This window comes from Pseudophryne corroboree, chromosome 1 (genome assembly GCF_028390025.1).
Source record: "Pseudophryne corroboree isolate aPseCor3 chromosome 1, aPseCor3.hap2, whole genome shotgun sequence".
NCBI classification, from domain to species: Eukaryota; Metazoa; Chordata; class Amphibia; order Anura; family Myobatrachidae; genus Pseudophryne; species Pseudophryne corroboree.
The window spans coordinates 937582866-937600844 of record NC_086444.1 but is presented as its reverse complement, the minus strand read 5'-3'; the positions used below and the strand labels follow the sequence as shown (position 1 = coordinate 937600844).

The following is a 17979-nucleotide window of genomic DNA, read 5'->3' as shown; positions in this document are numbered from 1 at the left end:
GCTTTAATCAAGGTAGGAATAACTTCCTCTGGAATGCCCTTTTCTTTTAGAATCCGGCGTTCAACCGCCATGCCGTCAAACGCAGTCGCGGTAAGTCTTGGAACATACAAGGTCCCTGCTGAAGCAGATCCCTTCTTAGAGGTAGAGGCCACGGATCTTCCGTGAGCATCTCTTGAAGTTCCGGATACCAAGTTCTTCTTGGCCAATCCGGAGCCACTAGTATTGTTCTTACTCCCCTTTTCCGTATAATTCTCAGTACCTTTGGTATGAGAGGCAGAGGAGGAAACACATACACTGACTGGTACACCCACGGTGTTACCAGAGCGTCCACAGCTATTGCCTGAGGGTCTCTTGACCTGGCGCAATATCTGTCCAGTTTTTTGTTGAGGCGAGACGCCATCATGTCCACCTTTGGTTTTTCCCAATGGTTCACAATCATGTGGAAAACTTCCGGATGAAGTCCCCACTCTCCCGGGTGAAGGTCGTGTCTGCTGAGGAAGTCTGCTTCCCAGTTGTCCACTCCCGGGATGAACACTGCTGACAGTGCTATGACATGATTTTCCGCCCAGCGAAGAATCCTTGCAGCTTCTGTCATTGCTCTTCTGCTTCTCGTGCCGCCTTGTCTGTTTACGTGGGCGACTGCCGTGATGTTGTCCGACTGGATCAACACCGGCTGACCCTGAAGCAGCGGTTTCGCCAAGCTTAGAGCATTGTAGATCGCTCTTAGCTCTAGTATATTTATGTGAAGAGACGTCTCCAGGTTTGACCATACACCCTGGAAGTTTCTTCCCTGTGTGACTGCTCCCCAGCCCCGTAGGCTGGCATCCGTAGTCACCAGGACCCAGTCCTGTATGCCGAACCTGCGGCCCTCTAACAGATGGGCACTCTGCAACCACCACAGGAGAGACAACCTTGTCCTTGGTGACAGTGTTATCCGCTGATGCATGTGCAGATGCGATCCGGACCATTTGTCCAGCAGATCCCACTGAAATATTCGTGCATGGAATCTGCCGAATGGAATTGCTTCGTAAGAAGCCACCATCTTTCCCAGGACTCTTGTGCATTGATGTACTGACACATTTCCTGGTTTTAGGAGGTTCCTGACAAGTTCGGATAACTCCCTTGCTTTCTCCTCCGGGAGAAACACCTTTTTCTGAACCGTGTCCAGAATCATTCCCAGGAACAGCAGACGTGTTGTCGGGGACAATTGAGATTTTGGAAGATTCAGAATCCACCCGTGTTGTTGAAGCACTACTTGGGTTAGTGCTACACCGACTTCCAGCTGTTCTCTGGACTTTGCCCTTATCAGGAGATCGTCCAAGAAAGGGATAATTAATACGCCTTTTCTTCGTAGAAGAACCATCATTTCGGTCATTACCTTGGTAAAGACCCGAGGTGCCGTGGACAAACCAAACGGCAGCGTTTGAAACTGATAATGACAGTCTTGTATCACGAACCTGAGATACCCTTGGTGTGAGGGGTAAATTGGGACATGCAGATAAGCATCTTTTATGTCCAGGGACACCATGAAGTCCCCTTCTTCCAGATTCGCTATCACTGCTCTTAGTGACTCCATCTTGAACTTGAATTTCTGTATGTACAGGTTCAAGGATTTCAGATTTAGAATAGGTCTTACCGAACCGTCCGGCTTCGGTACCACAAATAGTGTGGAATAATACCCCTTTCCCTGTTGTAGGAGGGGTACCTTGACTATCACCTGCTGAGAATACAGCTTGTGAATGGCTTCCAATACCGTCGCCCTTTCTGAGGGAGACGTTGGTAAAGCAGACTTTAGGAAACGGCGAGGGGGAGATCTTTCGAATTCCAACATGTAACCCTGAGATACTATCTGCAGGATCCACGGGTCCACCTGTGAGCGAGCCCACTGATTGCTGAAAATCTTTAGTCGACCCCCCACCGCTCCTGAGTCCGCTTGTAAAGCCCCAGCGTCATGCTGATGGCTTTGTAGAACCCGGGGCGGGCTTCTGGTCCTGGGCAGGGGCTGCTTGCTGCCCTCTCTTACCCTTTCCTCTGCCTCGTGGCAGATAAGACTGTCCTTTTGCCCGCTTGTTTTTATAGGAGCGAAAGGACTGCGGCTGAAAAGACGGTGTCTTTTTCTGTTGGGAGGGGGTCTGAGGTAAAAAAGTGGATTTGCCGGCAGTTGCCGTGGCCACCAGATCCGATAGACCAACCCCAAATAATTCCTCTCCTTTATATGGCAATACTTCCATATGCCTTTTGGAATCCGCATCACCTGACCACTGTCGCGTCCATAAACTTCTTCTGGCAGATATGGACATCGCACTTACTCTCGATGCCAGAGTGCAAACATCCCTCTGAGCATCTCGCATATAAAGAAACGCATCCTTTAATTGCTCTAGAGTCAATAAAATACTGTCCCTATCCAGGGTATCAATATTTTCAGTCAGGGAATCCAACCACACTACCCCAGCACTGCACATCCAGGCTGAGGCTATTGCTGGTCGGAGTATAACACCAGTATGCGTGTATATACTCTTCAGGGTAGTTTCCAGCCTCCTATCTGCTGGATCCTTGAGGGCGGCCGTATCTGGAGACGGCAACGCCACTTGTTTTGATAAACGTGTGAGCGCTTTATCCACCCTAGGGGGTGTTTCCCAGCGCGCCCTAACCTCTGGTGGGAAAGGGTATAATGCCAATAACTTCTTAGAAATTAGCAGTTTTCTATCTGGGTTAACCCACGCTTCATCACACACGTCATTCAATTCCTCTGATTCTGGAAAAGCTACAGGTAGTTTTTTCACCCCCCACATAATACCCCTTTTTGAGGTACCTGCAGTATCAGAGATCTGCAAAGCCTCCTTCATTGCCGTGATCATATAACGTGTGGCCCTATTGGAAAATACGTTTGTTTCTTCACCGTCGACACTAGATTCATCTGTGTCGGTACCTGTGTCGACTGACTGAGGTAAGGGACGTTTTACAGCCCCTGACGGTGTCTGAGACGCCTGAGCAGGTACTAACTGGTTTTCCGGCCGTCTCATTTCGTCAACTGACTTTTGTAATGTACTAACATTATCACGTAATTCCATAATTAAAGCCATCCATTCCGGTGTCGACTCCCTAGGGGGTGACATCACCATTACCGGCAATTGCTCCGCCTCCACACCAACATCGTCCTCATACATGTCGACACACACGTACCGACACACAGCAGACACACAGGGAATGCTCTTATCGAAGACAGGACCCCACTAGCCCTTTGGGGAGACAGAGGGAGAGTTTGCCAGCACACACCAAAAGCGCTATAAAATGTATATAAACAACCCTAAAAAGGTGTTGTTTTTGTTATATGCGCTTTAAATATATAAATATCGCCAACATATGCCCCCCTTCTCTTTGTTACCCTGTTTCTGTAGTGCAGTGCAGGGGAGAGTCCTGGGAGCCTTCCTCACAGCGGAGCTGAGCAGGAAAATGGCGCTGTGTGCTGAGGAGAATAAGCCCCGCCCCCTATCCGGCGGGCTTTTCTCCCGGGTTTTGAGATATCTGGCCTGGGTTAAATACATACATATAGCCTCAATGGCTATATGTGATGTATTCTTTGCCATCAAAGGTATTAAATATTGCTGCCCAGGGCGCCCCCAGCAGCGCCCTGCACCCTCCGTGACCGTTCAGTGTGAAGTGTGTAGCAACAATGGCGCACAGCTGCAGTGCTGTGCGCTACCTTCATGAAGGCTGAAGAGCCTTCTGCCGCCTGTTTCCGGACCCTCGATCTTCAGCATCTGTAAGGGGGATCGGCGGCGCGGCTCCGGGACGAACCCCAGGGTGACCTGTGTTCCGACTCCCTCTGAAGCTATGTCCAGTAGCCTAAGACTCCAATCCATCCTGCACGCAGGTGAGTTGAAAATCTCTCCCCTAAGTCCCTCGATGCAGTGAGCCTGTTGCCAGCAGGACTCACTGAAAATAATAAACCTAAAAACTTTTTCTAAGCAGCTCTTTAGGAGAGCCACCTAGATTGCACCCTGCTCGGACGGGCACAAAAACCTAACTGAGGCTTGGAGGAGGGTCATAGGGGGAGGAGCCAGTACACACCATGTGATCCTAAAAGCTTGCTTTTGTGCCCTGTCTCCTGCGGAGCCGCTATTCCCCATGGTCCTGACGGAGTCCCCAGCATCCACTAGGACGTTAGAGAAATAGTGTGCGATCAGGTCGGAATGACCCCCAATATTCTAAAAAAGTTGTCTGTGTGGATAACCTTTCTGGAACTTGGCAGGGAAAAGTAATGCTTGTGGAGAGTAAAGTGCAAAGACTGCTCCAATAAAGTCAAGGAAAATGCCGCCATTGAAAATCTGGTGGCAATTAGTAAACATCATTACAGTTGTGCTGAAGCAGACTGGGTCTGAAAAAAAGATACAGAATTTCACAAATATGTGAAGACATCCAGGTGATTGGGAGCAGGAGTGGACAACATACACATACCAACCCTGTGGTACTACGATCTCCTGACCTTCACTCAGACCTTCTATAATAAAGGACAAATAAAGCGTCCGACTTCCTGTGACGAGAAGTTCTCTTCACATAAATTTTCAAAGCCCTCACCACATCCAAGGACTTTGAGGTAATTGAGAAGTCAGTAGAAACTGGCACCACAATAGGTTGGTTGATATGAAAAGCTGACAAAACCTTAGGAATAAACTGCTGACGCGTTCTGAGCTCAGCCCTATCTTCATGGAAAATCAAATAGGGGCTCTTGCAAGACAAAGCCCCCAATTCAGACACACATCTAGCAGATGCCAATGCCAACAGTGTGACCGCTTTCCAAGTAAGAAACTTGATGTCCACCTCCTGCAAAGATTCGAACCAATCCGATTGAAGGAACTGCAGTACCACATTAAGATCCCAAGGTGCTGTAGGAGGCACAAAGGGAGGTTGGATGTGCAGAACCCCTTTCAAGAAAGTCTGAACCTCAGGGAGAGCAGCCAATTGTTTCCGGAAGAAACTGTACAAGGGCGAAATCTGGACTTTTATGGAGCCCAAGCGTAGGCCCACATCCACACCAGCCTGCAGAAAGAGGAGAAACCATCCTAGTTGTAACTCCACTGTTGGATACTTCTTGTATTCACACCAAGACACATACTTTTTCCAAATTCGATGGTAATGTTTAGACGTAACTCCTTTCCTAGCCTGAATTAGGGTAGGAATGACCTTTTTCGGAATGCCCTTCCGAGCGAAGATCTGGCGTTCAACGTCCATGCTGTCAAATGTAGCCACGGTAAGTCTTGACAAGCGAACGGCCCCTGTTGAAGAAGGTCCTCGCGAAGAGGAAGAGTCCTCGGATCTTCCAGGAGTAACTCCAGAAGATCCGCGTACCAAGCCCTCCTTGGCCAGTCGGGGCAATAAGGATCGCCTGAACTCTTGTTCTTTTTAGTAGCTTGAGAATTCTTGGGATGAGTGGAAGTGGAGGGAAAACATACACTGACTGGAACACCCACGGAGTTACCAGTGCGTCCACCGCCACTGCCTGTGGGTCTCTCGACCTGGAGCAGTACCTGCGAAGCTTCATGTTGAGGCGAGAGGCCATTATGTCTACCTGAGGTACGCCCCATTGGCTTGTCACCTCTGCGAACACCTCTGGGTGGAGGCCCCATTCTCCTGGATGGAGATCATGTCTGCTGAGGAAGTCCGCTTTCCAGTTATCCACTCCCAGGATGAAGACTGCTTTTCTTCCCAGAGGAGGATACTTGTTACTTCTGTCATAGCCGCTCTGCTCTTCATTCCGCCCTGACGGTTTATGTAGAAGACTGCCGTCACATTGTCCAACTGAACCTTAATGGCCTGATCTTGCAGAAGATGTGCCGCTTGTAGGAGACTGTTGTATATGGCCCTTAGGTCCGGAATGTTTATCGTAAGGAAAGTTTCCCCTTGGGTGACTGCTCCCCAACCTCTGAGACTTGTATCCGTGGTTAGAAGGATCCAATTCTGAATCCCGAACCTGCGGCCCTCAAGTAGGTGAGAAGTTTGCAGCCACCCGAGGAGTGAAATTCTGCTTTCTGCGACAGGCGTATCCGCTGGTGCATGGGAAGATGTGATCCCAGCCACTTGTCTAGGAGATCCAGTTGGAAGGACCTCGCATCGAATCTTCCATACTGAAGAGCCTCGTAGGAGGCTACCATCTTCCCCAGAAGGCAAATGCACTGATGAACCGATACCCATGCTGGCTTCAGGACATCCCGTACCATTGATTGGATCACAGAGCCTTTCTCTACCGGTAGAAACACTCTCTGCACTTCCGTGTCGAGTATCATCCCCAGGAAGGGCAGTCTCCTTGTCAGTTCCAAATGTGACTTTGGGAGGTTCCGGATCCACCCATGATTCTGGAGTAGTCGAGCTGAGAGAGTAATACTCTGCAACAACCTCTCCCTGGAAGATGCTTTTATCAGGAGATCGTCCAGATATGGAATTATGTTCACTCCTTGCCTGTGGAGGAGTAGCATCATCTCTGCCATGACCTTGGTAAACACTCTCGGTGCTGTGGAGAGGCCAAACGGCAGCGCTTGGAACGGACAGTGACAATTCAGCGGTGCAAATCTGAGCTAAGCCTGGTGAGGCAGCCAGATCGGAATGTGAAGGTACGCATCCTTGATATCCAGGAATACTAGGAATTCCCCTTCCTCCAGACCTGAGATCACCACTCTCAGAGATTCCATCTTGAATTTGAATTCCCTTAAGTAGGGGTTCAATGACTTTAGGTTTAAAATCGTCCTTACCGAACCATCCGGTTTCGGCACCACAAACAGGTTGGAATAATAACACCTGTGGCATAGGTGAGGTGGAACTGGGACAATAACATCTGTTTTGACCAATTTTTGAATGGCTTCCTATAGGATAGCACTTTCTGCCAACGAAACTGGTAAGCCTGATTTGAAGAATCTGTGAGGTGGGAGTTCCTGAAACTCTAGTCTGTAGCCCTGGGTAACAGTGTCTGTCACCCAGGGGTCTAGGCCTGATGATGCCCAGATGTGACTGAAATTTTTTAGTCTCGCTCCCAGCTGCCCGATCACCAGGCTGGGAGGTCCACCGTCATGCTGAAGATTTTGAGGAAGCAGAACCTGGTTTCTGTTACTGAGAACCTATTGGTGCAGGTTTTTTGGATTTTCCCTGACCACCCCTAAAGAAGGTGGAAGGGAATTTGGATTTTTTACATTTTGCGGTCCGAAAGGACTGCAGTGTGGACGTAGGATAAGACTTTCTAGTCGGTGGAGCTGCTGAGGGAAGGAAGGTTGACTTACCCGCAGTTGCCATGGAAATCCATGCATCCAATGCGTCCCCAAACAGAGCCTGACCTGTGAAGGGTAGGTTCTCCACACTTTTCTTAGATTCTGCAGCCGCAGTCCATTGGCGTAGCCAGAGTCGTCTGCGTGCCGAGACCGCCATGGAAGTAGCCCTTGCATTCAGCATTCCAAGGTCTTTCATAGCCTCTACCATGAACCCAGCAGAATCCTGTATGTGACGCAAAAACAAATCAATGTCACTCCTATCCATAATATCTAAAACCTCTAGTAATGTGCCTGACCACTTTACTATGGCTTTAGAAATCCACGCACAAGCAATAGTGGGCCTTAAAGCCACCCCTGTAGCAGTGTATAAAGATTTGAGCATAGTCTCAATCTTGCGGTCAGCCCGCTCTTTTAGTGCGGTTGAACCAGGGACAGGTAAAGCCACCTTTTTAACAACCTAGATACAGAGGCGTCTACTATAGGCGGGTTTTCTCATTTCTTTCTATCCTCTTCAGGGAAAGGAAAAGCAATGAGTATTCTTTTAGGGATCTGGAATTTTTTCTCTGGGTTTCCCCAGGATTTTTCAAATAAAGCCTTTAGGATTTCTTATTTTCCGTAAAATAAGATTCCTGTTCCGGCTCAGGTACCTTCTCAGTAATATGCAAAACATCCCTAATGGCTTCAATCATTAATTGCACCTCCTTAGCAAGGGAGGCATCCCCCCATGCATATCCCCATCACCGTCCCCTGTATCAGAGTCGGTATCCGTGTCAACTAGAGATGTGCACTTGAAATTTTTCGGGTTTTGTGTTTTGGTTTTGGGTTCGGTTCCGCGGCCGTGTTTTGGGTTCGACCGCGTTTTGGCAAAACCTCACCAAATTTTTTTTGTCGGATTCGGGTGTGTTTTGGATTCGGGTGTTTTTTTCAAAAAACACTAAAAAACAGCTTAAATCATAGAATTTGGGGGTCATTTTGATCCCAAAGTATTATTAACCTCAAAAACCATAATTTCCACTCATTTTCAGTCTATTCTGAACACCTCACACCTCACAATATTATTTTTAGTCCTAAAATTTGCACCGAGGTCGCTGGATGACTAAGCTAAGCGACCCTAGTGGCCGACACAAACACCTGGCCCATCTAGGAGTGGCACTGCAGTGTCACGCAGGATGGCCCTTCCAAAAAAACACTCCCCAAACAGCACATGACGCAAAGAAAAAAAGAGGCGCAATGAGGTAGCTGTGTGAGTAAGCTAAGCGACCCTAGTGGCCGACACAAACACCTGGCCCATCTAGGAGTGGCACTGCAGTGTCACACAGGATGTCCCTTCCAAAAAACACTCCCCAAAGAGCACATGACGCAAAGAAAAAAAGAGGCGCAATGAGGTAGCTGTGTGAGTAAGATAAGCGACCCTAGTGGCCGACACAAACACCTGGCCCATCTAGGAGTGGCACTGCAGTGTCACGCAGGATGGCCCTTCCAAAAAATACTCCCCAAACAGCACATGACGCAAAGAAAAATGAAAGAAAAAAGAGGTGCAAGATGGAATTGTCCTTGGGCCCTCCCACCCACCCTTATGTTGTATAAACAGGACATGCACACTTTAACCAACCCATCATTTCAGTGACAGGGTCTGCCACACGACTGTGACTGAAATGACGGGTTGGTTTGGACCCCCACCAAAAAAGAAGCAATTAATCTCTCCTTGCACACACTGGCTCTACAGAGGCAAGATGTCCACCTCATCATCATCCTCCGATATATCACCGTGTACATCCCCCTCCTCACAGATTATCAATTCGTCCCCACTGGAATCCACCATCTCAGCTCCCTGTGTACTTTGTGGAGGCAATTGCTGCTGGTCAATGTCTCCACGGAGGAATTGATTATAATTCATTTTAATGAACATCAACTTCTCCACATTTTCTGGAAGTAACCTCGTACGCCGATTGCTGACAAGGTGAGCGGCGGCACTAAACACTCTTTCGGAGTACACACTTGTGGGAGGGCAACTTAGGTAGAATAAAGCCAGTTTGTGCAAGGGCCTCCAAATTGCCTCTTTTTCCTGCCAGTATAAGTACGGACTGTCTGACGTGCCTACTTGGATGCGGTCACTCATATAATCCTCCACCATTCTTTCAATGGGGAGAGAATCATATGCAGTGCCAGTAGACGACATGTCCGTAATCGTTGGCAGGTCCTTCAGTCCGGACCAGATGTCAGCATCAGCAGTTGCTCCAGACTGCCCTGCATCACCGCCAGCGGGTGGGCTCGGAATTCTGAGCCTTTTCCTCGCACCCCCAGTTGCGGGAGAATGTGAAGGAGGAGATGTTGACAGGTCGCGTTCCGCTTGACTTGACAATTTTCTCACCAGCAGGTCTTTGAACCCCAGCAGACTTGTGTGTGCCGGAAAGAGAGATCCAAGGTAGGTTTTAAATCTAGGATCGAGCACGGTGGCCAAAATGTAGTGCTCTGATTTCAACAGATTGACCACCCGTGAATCCTTGTTAAGCGAATTAAGGGCTCCATCCACAAGTCCCACATGCCTAGCGGAATCGCTCTGTGTTAGCTCCTCCTTCAATGTCTCCAGCTTCTTCTGCAAAAGCCTGATGAGGGGAATGACCTGACTCAGGCTGGCAGTGTCTGAACTGACTTCACGTGTGGCAAGTTCAAAGGGCAGCAGAACCTTGCACAACGTTGAAATCATTCTCCACTGCGCTTGAGACAGGTGCATTCCACCTCCTATATCATGCTCAATTGTATAGGCTTGAATGGCCTTTTGCTGCTCCTCCAACCTCTGAAGCATATATAGGGTTGAATTCCACCTCGTTACCACTTCTTGCTTCAGATGATGGCAGGGCAGGTTCAGGCGTTTTTGGTGGTGCTCCAGTCTTCTGTACGTGGTGCCTGTACGCCGAAAGTGTCCCGCAATTCTTCTGGCCACCGACAGCATCTCTTGCACGCCCCTCTCGTTTTTTAAATAATTCTGCACCACCAAATTCAAGGTATGTGCAAAACATGGGACGTGCTGGAATTTGCCCATATTTAATGCACACACAATATTGCTGGCGTTGTCCGATGCCACAAATCCACAGGAGAGTCCAATTGGGGTAAGCCATTCCGCGATGATCTTCCTCAGTTGCCGTAAGAGGTTTTCAGCTGTGTGCGTATTCTGGAAACCGGTGATACAAAGCGTAGCCTGCCTAGGAAAGAGTTGGCGTTTGCGAGATGCTGCTACTGGTGCCGCCGCTGCTGTTCTTGCGGCGGGAGTCCATACATCTACCCAGTGGGCTGTCACAGTCATATAGTCCTGACCCTGCCCTGCTCCACTTGTCCACATGTCCGTGGTTAAGTGGACATTGGGTACAACTGCATTTTTTAGGACACTGGTGAGTCTTTTTCTGACGTCCGTGTACATTCTCGGTATCGCCTGCCTAGAGAAGTGGAACCTAGATGGTATTTGGTAACGGGGGCACACTACCTCAAGAAATTGTCTAGTTCCCTGTGAACTAACGGCGGATACCGGACGCACGTCTAACACCAACATAGTTGTCAAGGCCTCAGTTATCCGCTTTGCAACAGGATGACTGCTGTGATATTTCATCTTCCTCGCAAAGGACTGTTGGACAGTCAATTGCTTGGTGGAAGTAGTAAAAGTGGGCTTAACGACTTCCCCTCTGGGATGACCATCGACTCCCAGCAGCAACAACAGCAGCGCCAGCAGCAGTAGGCGTTACACGCAAGGATGCATCGGAGGAATCCCAGGCAGGAGAGGACTCGTCAGAATTGCCAGTGACATGGCCTGCAGGACTATTGGCATTCCTGGGGAAGGAGGAAATTGACACTGAGGGAGTTGGTGGGGTGGTTTGCGTGAGCTTGGTTACAAGAGGAAGGGATTTACTGGTCAGTGGACTGCTTCCGCTGTCGCCCAAAGTTTTTGAACTTGTCACTGACTTATTTTGAATGCGCTGCAGGTGACGTATAAGGGAGGATGTTCCGAGGTGGTTAACGTCCTTACTCCTACTTATTACAGCTTGACAAAGGCAACACACGGCTTGACAAATGTTGTCCGCATTTCTGTTGAAATACTTCCACACCGAAGAGCTGATTTTTTTGGTATTTTCACCAGGCATGTCAATGGCCATATTCCTCCCACGGACAACAGGTGTCTCCCCGGGTGCCTGACTTAAACAAACCACCTCACCATCAGAATCCTCCTTGTCAATTTCCTCCCCAGCGCCAGCAACACCCATATCCTCCTCATCCTGGTGTACTTCAACACTGACATCTTCAATCTGACTATCAGGAACTGGACTGCGGGTGCTCCTTCCAGCACTTGCAGGGGGCGTGCAAATGGTGGAAGGCGCATGCTCTTCACGTCCAGTGTTGGGAAGGTCAGGCATCGCAACTGACACAATTGGACTCTCCTTGTGGATTTGGGATTTCGAAGAACGCACAGTTCTTTGCTGTGCTTTTGCCAGCTTGAGTCTTTTCATTTTTCTAGCGAGAGGCTGAGTGCTTCCATCCTCATGTGAAGCTGAACCACTAGCCATGAACATAGGCCAGGGCCTCAGCCGTTCCTTGCCACTCCGTGTGGTAAATGGCATATTGGCAAGTTTACGCTTCTCCTCCGACAATTTTATTTTAGATTTTTGAGTCCTTTTTTTACTGATATTTGGTGTTTTGGATTTTACATGCTCTGTACTATGACATTGGGCATCGGCCTTGGCAGACGACGTTGCTGGCATTTCATCGTCTCGGCCATGACTAGTGGCAGCAGCTTCAGCACGAGGTGGAAGTCGATCTTGATCTTTCCCTATTTTTGGAACCTCAACATTTTTGTTCTCCATATTTTAATAGGCACAACTAAAAGGCACCTCAGGTAAACAATGGAGATGGATGGATACTAGTATACTTATGGATGACGAGCGACTGCCGACACAGAGGTAGCTACAGCCGTGGACTACCGTACTGTGTCTGCTGCTAATATAGACTGGATGATAATGAGATAAAATTAAAATATATATATATATCACACTAGTACTGCAGCCGGACAGGTATATATTATGTAATGACGGACCTGCTGGACACTGTCTGTCAGACTCAGCACTGCAGACTCCTAAAGTAAGCTACTAGTATAAAGAAGATAGAAAAAAAAAAAAACCACGGGTAGGTGGTATACAATTATGAATGGACGAGCGACTGCCGACACAGAGGTAGCTACAACCGTGGACTACCGTACTGTGTCTGCTGCTAATATAGACTGGATGATAATGAGATAAAATTAAAATATATATATATATATATCACACTAGTACTGCAGCCGGACAGGTATATATTATGTAATGACGGACCTGCTGGACACTGTCTGTCAGCACTGCAGACTCCTAAAGTAAGCTACTAGTATCAAGAAGATAGAAAAAAAAAAAAACCACGGGTAGGTGGTATACAATTATGGATTGACGAGCGACTGCCGACACAGAGGTAGCTACAGCCGTGGACTACCGTACTGTGTCTGCTGCTAATATAGACTGGATGATAATGAGATAAAATTAAAATATATATATATATCACACTAGTACTGCAGCCGGACAGGTATATATATTATGTAATGACGGACCTGCTGGACACTGTCTGTCAGACTCAGCACTGCAGACTCCTAAAGTAAGCTACTAGTATCAAGAAGATAGAAAAAAAAAAAAAACACGGGTAGGTGGTATACAATTATGGATGGACGAGCGACTGCCGACACAGAGGTAGCTACAGCCGTGGACTACCGTACTGTGTCTGCTGCTAATATAGACTGGATGATAATGAGATAAAATTAAAATATATATATATCACACTAGTACTGCAGCCGGACAGGTATATATTATGTAATGACGGACCTGCTGGACACTGTCTGCAGAATGCGTTTATAAAAACACCACACGACGAGTGTTTAACTTTTTCAGGCAGACAATCACAATATACTGGTGGTCAGCAGACAATCACAATACTGGTGGTCAGTGGTCACTGGTCAGTCACACTGGCAGTGGCACTCTGGCAGCAAAAGTGTGCACTGTACTTAAAATATGTACTCCTGCTATAACTGCTCCCCAGTCTCCCCCACAATTAAGCTGTGTGAGCAGTGAGCACTCAGCACAGTCAGATAATGATATACAGTATTACATATGATGCAGCACACTGGGCTGAGCACAGATATGGTATGTGACTGTGTCACACTGTGTATCGTTTTTTTTCAGGCAGAGAACGGATTAATTTAAACTGGTGGTCACTGGTCACACTATCAGCAGCAAGTAGTACTCCTCCTAATAATATGCTCCCCAAAATTTGTGTCTCTCTCTAGTACTCTAGTCTAAACGGAGAGGACGCCAGCCACGTCCTCTCCCTATCAATCTCAATGCACGTGTGAAAATGGCGGCGACGCGCGGCTCCTTATATAGAATCCGAGTCTCGCGATAGAATACGAGCCTCGCGAGAATCCGACAGCGGGATGATGACGTTCGGGCGTGCTCGGGTTAACCGAGCAAGGCGGGAAGATCCGAGTCGCTCGGCCCCGTGTAAAAAAACCTGAAGTTCGGGCGGGTTCGGATTCCGAGGAACCGAACCCGCTCATCTCTAGTGTCAACTTGCATTATTAGGGCAAGTGCACGTTTTTTAGGATAGAAGATACACACTCTGCAGCACATGATACAGAGCCCTTAGACATGGTAATGTGGATATATACACATACACACACACACAGGAAAATGTCAGACACAGCTTCCCCAGAGTACCTTCAGAGAGTCACAGAGTCTAAGGAGCCAGCCACACAGCGCCCCAGTGAGTAGTTATTATGAGAACAGCCCGGTGCCGACTAAATAACCTTAATAAGCTAAATAGTACAGATTACAGCCCCCCCCCCCCCTCCCCTGTCTATAACACCCTGGTAGCACAGTATCTGGAGGGTCAGAGCTCCCTGTCAGCGTGTCTCTGCGGTCTGCAGGGAGAAAATGGCGCTGGTGAGTGCTGGATCTGCTCTGAGAAGCCCCGCTCCTTAAAATGGCGCGTGGCTTCCCGCACATTATATTTATACTGGCCTGAGGTTTTAATGCTAACAGAGGGACTAGCCCCTGTTAGCTACATTACCAGTGTCAGGGTGATCGCGCTGGCCCAGGACGCCTCTCAGCCGCGACTACAGTAAACTGTTGCTGAGCCTTCCTGGAGTGCGGCCTGACAGAGCTGCGCTCCCACCTTTATGCCGCCATTCCCGCCAGCGACCCGCTAACCGGGCAGTCGGCGTTGAACTCACCACTCTTCTTTCTTCTGGCTCTGTTAGGGGGTGGCGGCATGCTGCGGGAGTGAGCAGTCGCCTTGTGGGCTTGCGATCAGCACCCTCAGGAGCTCAGTGTCCTGTCAGCGGAGATAGAGAACCATTAACTTCAAGAGTTGGTTCCTACTCCCCCCTAAGTCCCACGAAGCAGGAAAGCTGTTGCCAGCAGCCAGCCTGTACCTAACAACTCTTAGAAAACAACAAAACTAGGAAAACTCCTAGGTGCTCCCCTAGCTGTGACCGGCTCCTCCAGGCACATTTTCTAAACTGAGCCTGGTAGGAGGAGCATAGAGGGAGGGGCCAGCCCACACTATTAAACTCTTAAAGTGCCAGTGGCTCCTAGTGGACCCATATACACCCCATGGTACTAAATGGACCCCAGCATCCTCTAGGACATAAGAGAAATGACAGTTGGGAACGGATTGGCTGGAGCACCATATATCATAAGCCACAAGTTGTAAAGATTTATTGTGTATGAATAAACTAGTTGATAAATCAGCCTCAAAGTTTTTATAATTTCATATGTGAGAAATGTTGCTATGCGTATAAAAAAACATACATTATTAAAAAAAAACACTTTTTGTAATGTTTATATTATCCAGTTTATGCTATGTTAAAAAATAAAAAAAAAGAAAATGAATACAAAAAAACCTTTTTGTATTATATAATTAATATTTATTATATGTTGCCATGATTTTAATATGGTATTAAATTTCATTGTACTTTTAATTAAAAAAAAATTTTGGTTCACAAGTAATGACAGAATAGCATTTTTCTTACCTTTAAGTACTGCTGTTTCAGTACAGAAATGATGGCTTTGCAGGTCTCTGGAATGATGAGTCATAAAGCCTGAGTTGAGATGAGGGAACCAAATTACAGGTCAGTCTCAGCGGAGATGGATCTCCACAACTTGGTATTCTGCCTTCGGATATAGCGAGTCACCAGAAGCAGTAACTCCTGGAAGGTGTCATCGTCCATACACAGGAAATTATGATAATCGTTGGGATTATGCGAACGAATCTCCTGAAGCAAGGGCATGTTAGAGAAGTGATCTTTCTGTAGCAGCCACTCCTTTGTCCAACAGGACCTCTGCACTCCTCTCCTCTTTAGTGCCCTCTCTAGCAGCTTCCACCATACCCACAGTGTACAATGCCCAAACTTGATAGTGAAAAGTATCCATCAGAAGAAGCACTTTGTTAAGGCAAGCAAAACAAAGCAGAGCATTAAAGCAATGTACAGCCTCACTAGTCACAGAGCAGAACTGCAATGACCTAAAATGGCATCTTTGTTTTTCTTCCCTAGAAAGTACAGCCCATTATTTACATTTTTCAGAAATGTTTAAGATGGTCGTGTGGAGTTTTAAAAGCAAATAGAGATGAGTGGTTCAGACTCCAAGTAATCCGGACCGCTCCGTACATCAGGGATCCGAGTCCATCGGGTGTTCCCGCCAGACCCGGATCCCACGTAGAGTCCGAACGTCATCCTCCCGGTGTCGGATTCTCATGGGATTTAGATTCTATACAAGGCGATTCTATACAAGGCATCACAGCCGGGATTTGACACCATTTCACACTAAACTACGCTGCCGTTTGCTGGACTTTACTCTGCTGCATTAGATGTGCTGTGTCCTCAAGACGCTGTGCTCTATAAAGACTGTATATAGGGGCACACTGCATGCTGCTGTATGCTGCACTGTACTCAGCTGTAAATTGTATTGTTTGGTGCGCTTTACCCTAGTGCGCTTTGTTCACGTGCATCTATAAGCCCTGTGATCCATGCTGTTTAAAAGGGGCTGCAAGTTAAAAACCAGAAAAAATAAATAAAAATTATATATATATATATATATATATATTTCTATTGCTTGTACCGTGTGGTGCACTTTACCCTAGTGTGCTTTGTTCACGTGCATCTATAAGACCTGTGATCCACGCAGTCTGAACTGAGCTGCAAGTTAAAAATAACAAACACACATTATATATATATATATATGTATATATATATATATATTAGAGATGAGCGGGTTCGGTTCCTCGGAATCCGAACCCGCCCGAACTTCAGGTTTTTTTACACGGGTCCGAGCGACTCGGATCTTCCCGCCTTGCTCGGTTAACCCGAGCACGCCCGAACGTCATCATCCCGCTGTCGGATTCTCGCGAGGCTCGGATTCTATTGCGAGACTCGGATTCTATATAAGGAGCCGCGCGTCGCCGCCATTTTCACACGTGCATTGAGATTGATAGGGAGAGGACGTGGCTGGCGTCCTCTCCGTTTATAGAGAAGAGAGTGAGACTAGAGTAGAGAGAGACACAGTATTTACTTTAGTAATTTTGGGGAGCATTAGGAGGAGTACCACTACTTGCTGAAGTGATAGTGTGACTGTATATCTGACTTGTGGGGGAGACAGTGGGGAGCAGTTAGAGTCTGAGAGCAGGAGTACATATTTTAACGTACAGTGCACACTTTTGCTGCCAGAGTGCCACACTGCCATTGTGACCACACTGACCACCAGTATATATTGTGATTGTCTGCTTAGGAGTACTACTTGCAAGTTGCTGATAGTGTGACCAGTGACCTGACCACCAGTTTAATTAATCACCACCAGTTTAATATATATATATATATATATATATATATAATTGTATATAATATATACCACCTACCCGTGTTTTTTTTTTTTTTCCTTTCTTCTTGATACATACTACTATAGTAGCTTACTGTAGCAGTCTGCGGTGCTGCTGAGCTGACAGTGTCCAGCAGATCCGTCATCAGTCATTACATAATAAATATATATACCTGTCCGGCTGCAGTACTAGTGATATTATATATATATATATTAATTTCATCTCATTATCATCCAGTCTATATTAGCAGCAGACACAGTACGGTAGTCCACGGCTGTAGCTACCTCTGTGTCGGCAGTCGCTGGTCCATCCATAATTGTATACCACCTACCCGTGTTTTGTTTTTTTTTCTTTCTTCTTGATACATACTACTATAGTAGCTTACTGTAGCAGTCTGCGGTGCTGCTGAGCTGACAGTGTCCAGCAGGTCCGTCATCAGTCATTACATAATAAATATATATACCTGTCCGGCTGCAGTACTAGTGATATTATATATATATATATATATATATTAATTTCATCTCATTATCATCCAGTCTATATTAGCAGCAGACACAGTACGGTAGTCCACGGCTGTAGCTACCTCTGTGTCGGCAGTCGCTGGTCCATCCATAATTGTATACCACCTACCCGTGTTTTTTTTTTTTTCTTTCTTCTTGATACATACTACTATAGTAGCTTACTGTAGCAGTCTGCGGTGCTGCTGAGCTGACAGTGTCCAGCAGGTCCGTCAACAGTCATTACATAATAAATATATATACCTGTCCGGCTGCAGTACTAGTGATAT

The 17979-nt window shown here is 47.2% G+C and overlaps 1 protein-coding gene across 1 annotated transcript in view; it reads right to left on the bottom strand.

The window, feature by feature from the left end:
* The window catches only part of LOC134971216 (microsomal glutathione S-transferase 2-like), a 111793-nt gene that overhangs the window by 54725 nt on the left and 39089 nt on the right, over positions 1-17979 (bottom strand). Inside the window, exon 3 of the mRNA XM_063946494.1 lies at positions 7269-7479. Within this exon, the coding sequence (XP_063802564.1) occupies positions 7269-7479 (211 nt within the window). The remainder of the gene's footprint in view (positions 1-7268; positions 7480-17979) is intronic.